Source organism: Miniopterus schreibersii (assembly GCF_964146895.1).
Source record: "Miniopterus schreibersii genome assembly, chromosome: 16".
Classification (NCBI taxonomy): domain Eukaryota; kingdom Metazoa; phylum Chordata; class Mammalia; order Chiroptera; family Miniopteridae; genus Miniopterus; species Miniopterus schreibersii.
The window spans coordinates 35,491,362-35,504,929 of NC_138116.1; the positions used below are offsets into that span (position 1 = coordinate 35,491,362).

At 48.0% G+C, this 13,568-nt stretch overlaps 1 protein-coding gene across 1 annotated transcript; it reads left to right on the plus strand.

Annotated features, from left to right (window-relative positions):
• Positions 1 to 271: 271 nt before the first annotated feature.
• LOC308568450 (polyunsaturated fatty acid lipoxygenase ALOX12-like) lies at positions 272 to 11,708 on the plus strand (the record flags this gene model as incomplete). Its single annotated transcript, XM_081161415.1, has 14 exons — positions 272 to 406; positions 928 to 1,129; positions 2,866 to 2,947; positions 3,071 to 3,193; positions 3,290 to 3,393; positions 3,645 to 3,805; positions 4,353 to 4,496; positions 5,077 to 5,286; positions 7,422 to 7,508; positions 7,744 to 7,913; positions 8,412 to 8,533; positions 9,743 to 9,843; positions 9,970 to 10,140; positions 10,266 to 11,708. 14 exons carry the CDS (start codon positions 272 to 274, stop codon positions 10,443 to 10,445), a joined length of 1,992 nt encoding a protein of 663 aa, XP_081017541.1. The 3' UTR covers positions 10,446 to 11,708.
• Between the last annotated feature and the right edge of the window lie 1,860 nt (positions 11,709 to 13,568).

The window sequence follows — 13,568 nt, forward strand, 5'->3', positions numbered from 1 at the left end:
ATGCTCATCCTCTGACCCACGCCAGCTGGGCGCCAAGTCATTTTTGAGGGTTTGGCTCAGGAAAGCAGATTTACGTTGCCCTGGCTGAGCGCCGGTTGGGCCTCGTCTGGGGCGGAGACCTGGGAACCCTGAAAGTTGTGAGGAGGGCGGGGACCCAGCCACCTCTTAAAGGCCCGAACTGGCCCTGAGGTGCCTAACTCACGCCGGCGGCCCTGGGGAGCCGAGAGTCGCAGGCCCGGCTCCCGCTCGCCTCCGCTCCCAGGAGACCGCCATGGGCCGCTACCGCGTCCGGGTGGCCACCGGGGCCTGGCTCTTCTCGGGGTCGCTGAACCGCGTGCAGCTGTGGCTGGTCGGGGAGCGCGGGGAGGCGGAGCTGGAGCTGCGGCTGCGGCCGGCGCGGGGCCAGGTCAGGGGGGGCGGCGGGGACCCCGATGCCCGGCGGTCGGGCCCGGCCGGGCCGGGAGGCGGGGCGCGGGGCAGCGCGCACGGGGCGGCGGGGCCTCCAGGAGCCGGGCGCCAGGCTCAGCGGGAGAGGGACGGAGCCCGGCCAGGGAGGGGCTCATCCCTCCCTCCCCGAGCGTGGTCCTTGCAGCCTCCGCTCCTTTCCTGAGTGACCCCAGGCCGCTGGCATTATGGAATCTGGGTTCAGGGGGACGGTCCCCCGAGGGCGCGGGCGCGGGGAGAGCTCAGCCAGCGGACGCGGGAGGTGACGAGGCTCCGGGTTCAACTCAAGACCTGGGGCCTCGCCCCGCGTCCCTCGTCCTCTCGGTGCGATGGGGCGTCGGAGACCCGCCCGCAGGTGTTGGGAGGAGGCGGCGCCGTCCTTGGAGGCCTCGTCACCTGACTCCACAAAGGACCCCGCACCCCCAGCAGACGTCCCCTCCTGGGTCCCCGCTACTGAGTGTCACGGGGTCCTGGTCCCCACAGGTGGAGGAGTTTGAGCACGATGTCCCCGAGGACCTGGGGCCACTGCAGTTCGTGAAGTTGCGCAAACACCACTCCCTGGTGGACGACGCGTGGTTCTGCGACCGCATCACGGTGCAGGGCCCAGGCGCGGGCGAGGAGGCCGCCTTCCCCTGCTACCGCTGGGTGCAGGGCGAGGGCGTGATGAGCCTGCCCGAGGGCACAGGTGACAGGCTGCCTCGGGGACCTGGGTGCAGGGCTGGGGCGCCTGGGGGCTGGGGGAGGCAGGGGATAGCACTGAGGAGGGCCCGAGGGGCCTGAGAAAGGGCGAGCTCAGCAGGTCCCGAGTGGACAAGACGGGAACTGGGGGGAAATTATACAAAGGATTAAAAAGCCTGGAAGGGGGCTGGACAGGGAACTAAGTGATGTGCAGATCCCCCCTCCCAAGGAGGCCACACAGGTCATGGGGGTGCAGCAATGCTGGGAAACAGAAGAGCCAAAGCCAAGTGGAAAGGAGATCTCTCTGTGACTGGGAGCAAGTTGGGGCAGGGACAGGTAAGGCTAGGACATGAAATGGGGGGGGGGGGGTCACCCCTGAGAGGGGTCAGGTAAGGGAAGCAATAAATGGCATGAGGTGGGGCTGGCTTGGCTGTGAAACATGGAAGCAACTGTGGGGCGGGGAGCACCCTGTCGTGCCCACGAAGGTGGACAGCTAAGGTTGCATCTGTCACCTTAGAAATAAGTAGGAGAGACATTGAGGGAAGTGACAGGTAAGGAGGGAACCGTGAACTCTGTCTTTGAGGCACAAGCAAGGAGGGCAGGACAAAGTCAGGTAACCAGCTGTAGGTATGTGGCGCTGAGGATCCCTGAGAGGAAGCTGGAAAAGGTAGCAAGTGGGGCCGTTCCTCAGCCCAGAACCAGGGACCAGGAGATGGTGTAGATTGCGGAGGTCAGAGAGATAAGTGCCCCTGACTTGAAATATGCCATTTTGGAGAACAGGTTATGGTGTAGACAGGGGAGGACCTGGACAATGGAAATTTAGTAATGAGGGATAATGTAGGATATGTGTGGACGTTTCAGCTGATTAAGAATGAAACTTATAGATAATGGAGAATTGGGAACATTGGGTAAATCTGAGTTAAGCATTACAATAGTGTATCAAACATGGGATTTTCCTCTCAAGACAAATATGAGATCTCAGATCAGTGAAATCAAGAAGGGGGGGCAGGGAAATGAATGACTAGGGAATTAAGCAGGAGAGACAGAGGCAGAGGAAAAGGCAAAAGAGTATGATGCCATACAATTAAGAAACAGGAGATTGTGCTCCCCAGTTTTTGCATTATATCCTAATAATCCGGAAACACCATTCAGAAAGAATATATGCATCTCTATTATCGTAGCAGCATTATTTATAATAGTCAAGATCTGGAAATAGCCCAAGTGCTAATCAGCAGATGAGTGGATTAAAAAGGTGTGGTACATTTATACCATGGAATACTATACAGCTGTAAAAAAGAAGGATTTTTTTGCCCTTTGGGACAGCATTGATTGACCTGAACAATATTATGCTGAGTGAAGTAAGCCAGTCAGAGAAAGTCAAATATCACAGGATCTCACTTATAAGTGGGATCTAACCAACACAATAAACTGATGAACAACATAGGCGCAGAGGCATGAACGCATGGAACAGCTGGACAGACCCTGGTGCAGAGGGGGCAAGCAGAGATTAAGCAAAGAACTTATATACATGCACGCTTAATCAATGGATGCAGACAATAATGTAGTAAAGGCCTGGGGTGGGGCAGGGGCTGGGAGGAGGTGGGTAGAGGGAGGGGGTTACGGGGACATCTGTATTACTGTCAACAATAAAATTAAAAAGAAAGAAACAGGAGATTGGAGAAGCCAGGGCATAACATGGCACTGGAGAAAGCATTGATGTCAAATGCCTTAATGTCTCCCTAGCTCGCCTGCCGGGAAGCAATAGCTTGGATGTGTTCCAGAAGCATCGAGAAAAGGAACTGGAGGAAAGACAGCAAATCTACTGGTGACCACCCTCCCAGTTTACATCCCCTCCCTGACAACTTCATCCATCACTGACTTCTACCCCCTACTTCCTACCCATCACTGTCCTCTACCCCCTTCCATAACCTTAATTCCTGTCTCCTAGCTGGGCCACCTGGAAGGAAGGGCTCCCCCTGACATTAGCTGCAGGTAGTGTGGATGATCTACCTCCAAATATGAGATTCCATGAGAAGAAGAGGCTGGACTATGAATGGACAGTGAATGCAGGGTGAGGAAATGGTCAGAGTGGGTTGGGGCTGGTGCACCCAGAAACAGGTAGGATTTGGTAAATTGATGGTTGTTATGTCCTTGACACCTGTTCTAGGATTATTGAGATTGCCATGAAATATGTTTCCACCCTCCTGAGGTCATGGGACAGCCTGGAAGATTTTGATCAGATCTTCTGGGGACAAAAGAGTGTCCTGGCTGGTCAGTGGTTTCCCCAGGTCTCCATAACACCTTGATGGTCCTTTTAATGAGCTATCTGTCACACTCCACAGTCCCCAAAACTACTTGCCAAAAGAGGACTTATACGTGGGGATCTCACAGAGGCCTCATGAATGAAAATCTGTGGGCTGGGTATGGAGGAGTCATGTGACTAAATCCCTAGGGTAGCCTGGAGGAGAGGGACATGGGGTTGTGGTGAACACCCTCCTCCTCCCCTCCTCCCTGACCCACAGAGAAGGTTCAGCAGCACTGGCAGGATGATGAGCTCTTTGGCTACCAGTTCCTCAGGGGCGCCAACCCCATGCTGCTGAGACGCTCCACCTCTCTGCCCTCCCGGCTGGTGCTGCCCTCGGGGATGGAGGAGCTTGGGGCCCAGTTGGAGAAAGAACTCCAGGTACGCCCTCCAGCCCTCTATTGTCTTCACTTTGTCTTTGGGGGGAGGTGAAGTGCTGCAGGGAAGGAATCAAAGGTGTCAGGGAAGGGAGGCTGCGGTAACCAACAGTTCCTGGGTGCAAGTCCTCTGCTGGAAAAACCTACAGATGATAAAGTATGTAGAGAACAGCATGAAGGCTGGATACAGCCAATAATGTAGACCTTCAGGAATGCTGGGGAAGGAGCTTGGACAACCAGAAAAGGGGAGAGTGGCATACCTGTGGTACAGAATCAACTGGCGTGTCTAATCCTAAAACCACCTCTGCCACAGACAAGCCCCATGTCTCTAGGGAAGACTCCTTTCGTGGGGTCCTAACCTTCTCTGTAAAGTGAGAGGACTTGAACTTGATGCTCTGGTGCTTCCTTTAGTTCTGCCCCTGGGACTCTGGGAGGGATGTAGGATAATGGCAAGTAATGAGACTGAATGTCTTTCCATTTCTCACCCTTTGCCTTGGCCCTGTGGAGGTATGCTTCCAACTCTAACCCTGGACGTGTTCCCCTTTCTTCAGAATGGTTCCCTGTTTGAGGCTGACTTCATCCTGCTGGATGGAATTCCAGCCAATGTGATCCAAGGAGAGCAGCAGTACCTGGCTGCCCCCCTCGTCATGCTGAGGATGGAGCCCAGTGGGAAGCTGCTGCCCATGGTCATCCAGGTGAGGTAACCTGGGCACCCCCCTCCCAACACTGCTCTGTGTTCAACCCCACCCTCTGCCCAGGGACAAGGACAGCTGGCTCCTGTCCCCCACCCCTGCCTCACTCAGTGAGACCTGTCCTTGTCTCCAGCCTCTCCTTTCGACCTCACAGCCTGCTCACTGCTCACCCGAAATTACCTTTTGAGAGTCATAATGGTCTCTGTTGGTTCCTACCTCAGGCTACTCAATGTCTTTCTGACCTTTGAATCTGTGGAATATCCCTTCTTTCTCAGACATCTTTTCTCCGTTGGTTTTAATCTGTTTTTATCAATCCAATGATGAGAACCATCAGTTATCTCAAACGTCAAATTTCTCTTTCCTACCCGACCATCCTAACTCACACCCTGGTCAGGTTTCTCCCAGTCACACTGCGCACTTCGCCCTGCTAGTGACAGGATGAGTGGAAGGGGCCTCATTCCTCCTAGTAGATTATGACCCCCTGGGAGGCAATAATCTAGTCAGCAGTGTTTCCCACACAATGCTAAGCATAGTGTCTAAGATTTGATGAGGTCAGTGAATGTTTAATTCCTCTTTCTTGCAGATCCAGCCTCCCAATCCCAGCTTTTCGACCCCACCACTGTTCCTGCCCTCAGATCCTCCACTTGCCTGGCTCCTGGCAAAGACCTGGGTCCGAAGTTCAGATTTCCAACTGCATGAGCTCCAATATCACTTGCTGAACACTCATCTGCTGGCTGAGGTCATTGCTGTGGCCACCATGCGGTGCCTCCCAGGACTGCACCCTGTCTTCAAGGTACATCCCCTACCCTCCAAGTCCCACCTCACTCACATTCCAGAGAAAGGAAACAACACAACGACTCTCTAGGATTTTAAAAGCCTAAGCCATCTGTTTGGGAACATGTTAACAAAGCTTCTTCTAGTTGAACGTGTGTCCGTTATTGTAATAAAAAAATTTTATAGCAGTTTGTAAATGGAGAAGAGGAGATGATTGTGTCAGGACCCTGAACCTTTTAGCTTTATTCCTAATGTTCAAAGCATCTTTATTTTCAGATAATCATAGATTCTCATGCAGTTTTAAAAATAGTACAGAGAGACCCCATCTATTGTATTAAGTCAAGTCACTTAGCATGCATTCAGCACTTACTGTAAGGGCAGCTCTGACATTCTCCAGCAGAGTCTGGTGTCCAGTAGGAGTATAATTTGATAAACAAAAGTATTGCTCTCCTTTCAGGGAGTTAGCATGGAACTGGCAAGACAAATGGTACACACCAAAAATAACCAGAGAATAGGATCTGGAAATAAGAGTTTGAAATCAAGAGAGAAAGCAATAAACACCATATCTTTGATGGAGAATGTTCCACCACAACTTAGGAATCATTAAGTAGAAGATCAAAGAAATAAAAGAGCAGCCCAAGAGGTGATTTAACCTGCCTAATGAAAGGTGCATGACATGGTAGTGAGATAAATGGAAGGAAAATGCAAAGACTTTGTGAGGAGAGGAAATAGCAGTTGCAGCATGCCTGGGTGCAAGACTGGAGAGAGCGCTCAGAGGCCTGAGCTGCTGCAACAACTAGGAGACACCAGTAGATACCATTGCACTGATCCAGAAATATTGTAATTTTATAAAACAGTGAGCCTAGAACTGATTGCTAGCCAGAAGGCAGCAAAAATAGACTTGTGCTTGCTTAAAAGTGTTTTTGAAATCTTGATGACCCTTCACACATAGCAGCAGGAGAAAAAAATGATAGAGGCTTATGAACCAGAGCAATTGTCAGAAACAATACAGTCAGAAGAAGCCAATTTGAGGTCAAAGATGGGATGTTCAGTTTTAGGTCCGTAGAGTTTGAAGTGGTAGCAAGATACATGAGTATATAATAGGGAGAACAACTGAATTGTGTTTCTTTGAGGAGTCTCCACCCTTATCTCCAAACCTGTCCACTGCTAGCGGTGACCCCTTTGGATTCTGGGGTAACATAGACGAGGTAGACACTAACGGAATTCCTTGCTCTTGGATTTGATTGACTTCCTGAGGCCTTTGCATCACCATCATCAGTGTGTCTTAGTGGTTAAACCCACCTTTACACTTCAAAATCCCCCTTCCTCAGCCCCTCTACACCTGTCTTCCCTCACCATAACAACTCAGGACAAAGACAAAATTGTCTAATACAAAAGGACCTGCACCCAAGGATTAGATGGCCTTTTTTTTATGGTCAAGGGAAAGCAGGAGAAGTTAACAGTGCTTAATTGGTGGTGGGAAGAGATTTGACAAAGCCCATTTGCTGATAAAGAAAATGGATCAATATGGTTCCTTTAATTCTAAAACTACCCTACCCCCAATCCAAAATTGTTAAAATGCGAGATTAAAACAACTAGAGTTTGGAGGAACAGCTTTGAAAATTAATAGGAAGGCTAGTTTAAACTACAAAGATATTTATGATAGAAAATTTATTTAAAAATATCAAAAGTTAAAGGGCTGATTTTCAAAGGACACCTGTCCTCAAGGTGGAAATAATAAAGGTAATGATAACGGCCACTATTCAAGGACGTCTGTGTGCTGGGCAGTGTACTGAGCACTCAGGCACTGTACACATAAGCATCACCACAGCGCCCGTGATGGGACCATAGTGTCATCCCCTATAAACAGATAAACAGAAGGACACTTAGAGGTTTTATTATCTTGGACAAGTATCAAAGTAAGAGGCAAAGTGTAGATTAAAATCCTGGTCAGTCAGACTCCAAAACTCAAGTCACAGGGCAAAAGGAGAACCTGAGACTAAGAGCAGAGAAGCAGAAGGAAACCACCCTGCAAAGGCACTAGCAGGGAGGAAAGCATCAGGAGGAAAGTCACCATGCTGAGTGCCACTCCCTAAATAAGAAGGACCCAAGCATGTCCTCTATAAACCACCCCTTCTAACCTGCTCTACCCAGCTCCTGATCCCACACATCCGCTACACCTTGGAGATCAACACAAGGGCTCGGACCCAACTCATCTCAGATGGAGGTATATTTGATAAGGTAAGGTGGTAATGGAGTGTGGGGCCACCTAACCATCCAACTCTGCATGGCCTCCTGTCACTTTCAAGATTCCAGGCCACCTTGTATGAATTCCCTGACCCTTAAAACCAGGAGACCTATTTTTTTATCCCAATGTCATTAAATCTGAAGAGCCCACATCTGACCCCTTCATATAGTATACCATGTTCTCCAGCTCTGTTTATCCCTTCAAGACCTCTCATTTACATTGGCACAGGCATGGAGCACAGGTGGAGGGGGCCATGTGCAGTTGATCCGTCGGGCCATGGCTCAGTTGACCTACCGCTCCCTCTGTGCTCCTGACGATCTGGCTGACCGCGGCCTGCTGGGAATCCCAAGTGCCCTCTATGCCCATGATGCTCTACGGCTCTGGGACATCATTGCCCGGTGGGTGAGAGTGGGAGCTGAGAAATGGAGGGGCATTGGGGACGGTGAGAATGGGGCTTTGGCCTGAGGTCAGCATTGGGCCAAAGGAACATGAAACAGAAGGTCCAGACAGGAGGAGCAGAGGACTCAATCCTGGGAGAGAAAAGGAAGAGCATAGGGACAGAGGGTAGGGTCTAAATATGGGGAGACTGAAATAGTGTCAGCAGGCAGAGTTGGGTGGGTGAGTAAAACCATGGGACCTGGTGGAATCAGGGATTTGGTTACAAAGAGTGACTATCAACCATGTGTATGGAATTCTTGAAACTAATGATCCATATTTTCTTCCTTTCGAAACTAGTGTTTAGAAAGAACTAGGGGATGTCGCAAAAGGCAAGTCTTGTAAGATATGTCCCCATATACAGTGAGAGTCAGTGGGACAGAGGCCACAGAAAAGGAGCAGTGGTCAGAGGCTACAGCCTTCTACTCTCAAGGTGCTCAGCTCCCTTCTCCTCTGGGCAGGTACGTGGAAGGGATTGTCCACCTTTTCTACCATGGGGATGACATCGTGAGAGGGGACCCTGAGCTGCAGGCCTGGTGTCAGGATATCACTGTGGTGGGGCTGTGCCAGGCCCAGGACCGAGGTGAGATCTCTCCCCAGAGAACAGAGCTCCTCAGACATTCTGCTCAGAGCCCCTTGTCAGCCATGTCCTTCTGGAGCATGACCACAACACCACATCACCCCCTGTCCCTCCACACAGAGGCATCTAGATCCCATTGCACCTCCTAAGACTCGGGACAATTCTAGAAACTCAAGGAGTGTCCTACTCAGAGAACCCCACACCTTTTCACAGATGCCTCTAACCTGCCATGGGGCCCAATAACACCAGAACCACAGGCAGTGAGGAATGTGCCCAGGCCCTGAAGGGCTCTCTCTAGGGTTGTCTATTTTCTTACCTAAGGATATGTGAAGAGCTCGTTCCCACCACAGCCCATGGCAGCTCACCCTAGTTTCCCTCCCTTTTCCTCCTTCCTGCTCCTGTCCACACAAAGGATCCAGGCATCCTGCACACCTGCCACAGTGCAAGGTCATTTCTAGACGTGGCCTCAATACTGTATATATTTTGACTTAAACCCAAACTCAGCACCATGATCCTTGAGACTAAGTTTCTTCGGCGAAAGTGCCCCCCTCACCAGTGAACTACCTTCAGGTCCCCAACCCCATTTTTTATGCATAGTGAAGAAACAGCCTTTCTTGGGCTCTTCCTAGATGCATAGTCCTCGCTCTAGTACACATAGGCCGGCCACACTGTTTCGAATCAGCCTTTAGCTCCTTCCCCCTTCAAGCTTCACACCAATACCTTGAATCCATCCTCTCCCTCCGTGGGATACCTATAGGCAGGAGCTGTGAGCTATTTCTTATAACCAGGCCCTGGGGGTACACACATCACTAAGCCACACCCCACTGTGGAGAGGAGTCTTACCTCCGAGTATTGGGGCTGTCCCTTCCCCATCCACCCAACAGCACCTCCTCAGCCCTTCCAGGACCAAAATTACTGTAATCCTTCTCAGTTCTGTCCATCAGGCTTGCTTATATTCTTATCACTAACTCAGTGTGTGTAATCTTACTTAGTTATTCTGTTTATGATCGTTCTTTCCTACCACAGTCTGTTTTGCCCACCAGCACATTCCCAATGCCTATACAGTGTCTGGTACATAGTAGTTCAATACTTTTTGAATAAATGAAGAATGAACACTCATTAATTCTAATATATGGACATGCCAAGAATCAGCATTTATTTCCTTATCTCCTTTGGGACTGTAGTTTCTAAACTTTGTTTTTCTCTCTCTAGGTTTCCCTGTCTCCTTCCATTCGCGGGCCCAGCTGTGTCATTTCCTTACCATGTGCATCTTCACGTGCTCTGCCCAGCATGCAGCGATCAACACAGGCCAGGTATGGACACCTGAAAGCCTGGGTCTCTGAGAGAAAGCATCTGGGCGAGGGGATACCTGAGGGAGAGTTGGGGTCTAGGGTCCTGAATCAGAGTTTCTGAGTGACTCCAGATTCTTCCTCCCCCAGTATGACTGGTTTGCCTGGGTCCCTAATGGGCCATGCTCAATGCGGATGCCCCCACCCACCACCAAAGAAGATGTCACAATGGCCACAGTGATGGGCTCACTACCTAACGTCTGGCAGACCTGTATTCAAATGGCCACCACATGGCTCCTGAGCCGGCCCCAGTCTGACATGGTGAGTGGGGACCTCTGAAACCCTGAGGGAATGAAGACTGACAAGGAGACATTAGGGTGAGGGACTGGAGTTTGGGTCCCTGTTTCTCAGAACTAGAAGATGATTATCCTTTCCTTCTGCTTCAGGTACCCCTCGGGCATCACAAAGAAGAGTATTTCTCAGGTCCTGAGCCCAAGGCTGTTTTAAGACATTTTCAGACAGATCTGGAGAACCTGGAAAGGGAAATTGTGGCCCGGAATGAGCAGCTAGAACTTCCCTATGAATACCTGAAGCCCAGCCTCATAGAGAGCAGTGTCACTATCTGAGCCCAAATTGTTCACCCTTCAAATACTCTAGGCCACCACCATGGTTAACATTTTCCCCTGATATTTACTTTTTCCATGGTCTGAGTTGCTATGATTCTATTTTCTCCTCTTGAGTTCCCTACCTAAATATCTCACTAGCATGAAGCATTGTCCTTACTTCGTTTTCCTAATACAATGACTTTTAACTTGAAACAAACTCCCTTAGAGAAATCAACTATCTACTCATGTCACATTTTCTTTCCCCTGGAAATTTTACCTTCTCCATTTATCATGAAATCATATATAATGACATTATATTATCATTGACACAAGTGATTAAAAATTTGTCTTAGTGGTGGAACTAATTTTTTAAAACAGTGGGAGAGAGAAGTCAATTCCATTTTTTTTTTTCCTGATCTGGATAATCAGTTACCACAGCACTGTTTATTGAAAATAATGCTGACATAAATCATGTAGCTTTCTATCTATGAATGAGACTAGTTCTTAGCTGTCCAGTAGTTATACCACACTCACATAACTACTACAGCTTTATACTTAACAGAGGCTGCCACTTGATGAAATATTCTTCCAATTTGTTTTTTAGAGGTGCTTTGTCTTTCCTTGGGCCTCTCACCTTCCTTAATAATATTAGGATCAGCTTTTCTAGTTTCAGAAATGAAACCTCTTATGATTTTTATTGGAATTGCTTTGTATCTATTTTTTTAAATCTTAAAGCAAGTTTGCATTTTGAAAAATGTACACTGGGTTATCTTAGGCGTTGTGAATTCAATTTGCTTAGTTTTCTCTACATATTTCACATCTGTGTTCATGACTAAGACTGGTCTATAATGATCTCTTGAGCTATGCTTGTCTTTTCGTTGTTGTTGTTGTTAAGAAGGTTGTAATTCCCCCAAAAGTAAGTTGGGCAGTGTTCCTTATTCTCTGTTATTTGGGGGAAGATTTTACCCAAGATCAGTATTACCTTTTCCTAGAATGTTTTATACAATTCCACCTGAAGACACTACCCAATTCTGGTGGTTTTTGCATTGGAAGATTTAAAATACCTATTAAGCCCAGCCGGGCATGGCTCAGGGGTTGAGCCTCAGCCTGGGATCTTGGAAGTTGTGGTTTGACTCCTGGTTGGGGCACGTGCCTGGGTTGTAGGCTCTGTCCCTGGTTGGAGGTATGTGGGAGGCAGCCAATCAATGATGACTCTCTCATCAGTGGTGTTCCTGTGTGTCTGTCTGTGTCTCTCCCACTCTGAAATCAATAAGGATATATTTGAAAAAATAAAATAAAATAAAAATACATACTAACATTCTTTAACAGTTATGGGGTTATTCAAGTTTTCTATTTTTTTACTCAGATTTAGCTTTACCTTTTGTAGGATTTTTTTTACATTTGATCAAATTTATTGTCATTTAGTTTTCTTAATATTCTTTTATTAATTATCCGCTGCAACTGCTATTATGGTTCCTTTTCTTTGCAAATATGACTTTCTAAATTCATTTTTTTTCTTCATCAATCTTGCCAGCAGTTTATCAGTTATCCTGATATTCTGAAAGAACCAGTTTTTCGCTTTTTTGTTCCTGTCAACTGTGTCTTTGTTTTCTAATGCATTATTTTAAGTTTTGTTATTCATAATTTCTTCCCCTCCTGCTTTTGGGACTTTTCTTTTGTTCTTTTTCTAATTTTATACGTTGGGTGTTTAATCTTTTCAAAGTGTGACCTACTATAAGAGAAAGAGTGTGGTAACTGGAAGGAGATATGAAGTGAGTAGAAGGACTTTTAAGATGGGGAAAATTAACAGCATGCTTTAGTGCTGATGAGAAAGATTCAAGAGAGAAAGAAAAATTGGTAATGAGTAGGAAGAGTTAGCATGATGTCCTTGGGTAGGTAAGAGATAATGGGACTTAATTCACAAGTGGCAGAGTTGGCCTATTTTTATGACAGGGATATTTCACCTATAGCAAAGGGAAATATGGCAGAACATATCAACAACTTTTTTTTTCTTACCAGGAATGATGATAATAGTTTTAGGAATAGAGATCATGATGTAGAACTGAAATCTTCAAGGAACGAGGGGAACTGATTAGAGAATAAGTAGATAATTGCCACAAGCAGAAATAGTAGTTGGTGGAAATTGATGAAGAGATTCAGAGCTGGTTATGTTTAAGGAGAGAGAGGACATGACCTAGCAGTGTCAGTGAGGAGCAAGGACACCTGTCTTAGCCCATTCAGGTTACTATAACAAAATACCACAGACTGTGTGGCTTATAAACCACCAAATCTGTTCCTCACAGTTCTGGAGGCGGGAAGTCTAAGATGAGGATGCTGGCATCGTCAGGTGGGGCCTCTCCCAGGCTGCAGACCCATTGTCTCCTCACCTGGAGAAGGGGCAAGGAAACCCTCTAAGGCCTTTTCATAAAGGCACTAGTCCCATTCCTGAAGACTCTACCCCATGACCTAAGCATCCCCAAAGGCCCCAACTCCTAATTCCATCACATTGGCCTTAGGACTTCAACATATGAATTGAGAGGGGGAAGGTGGGCATAAACATTGAGCCTATTACAACATTTAATCTGCCAGGAGACACAATGTTAAAATTTCAAGACTGGAGAAAGAGAAGAGAATCGATGGGGTCATGGATAGGGATAGACAGAAACTCATGGAGATAAGAGACCAGAACCATCTGGACCCTCACCCAACCATCTCATGACCACATGCAGAGAAGGCCTCTAACCCCAGGCCCAACCAATAACAGGTGGGAGAGTGATCTTCACTCAGTCTCCTGCTCTTACCCTGCATTTCTGCCTCTCCTTCAACCTGCCTCCTTTATCCCCTGCCACAATTATACTCACCTGTTCCCATAGTACTCCCCTTCTTTATCCCCCAAACTTTATCTTCTTTGCCTCCAAACCATCAAACTAACCATCCTATCCCTAAGCACAATCACTGTGCATAAAGGCTATTGAACAAGTATGATGCCCGGGCCCTGTGCCAGGGACTGAAGGCCAATAGAGGAGTAAGGCAGGTTCCCTACATGTAAGAAACTCAGGGAGGCCAAACATGTATCTAAAGAGATAATATGTAAAGACCACTCTAGTCTTTCAATAATCACTGTCCGTGGGCTTGGAAGTGACA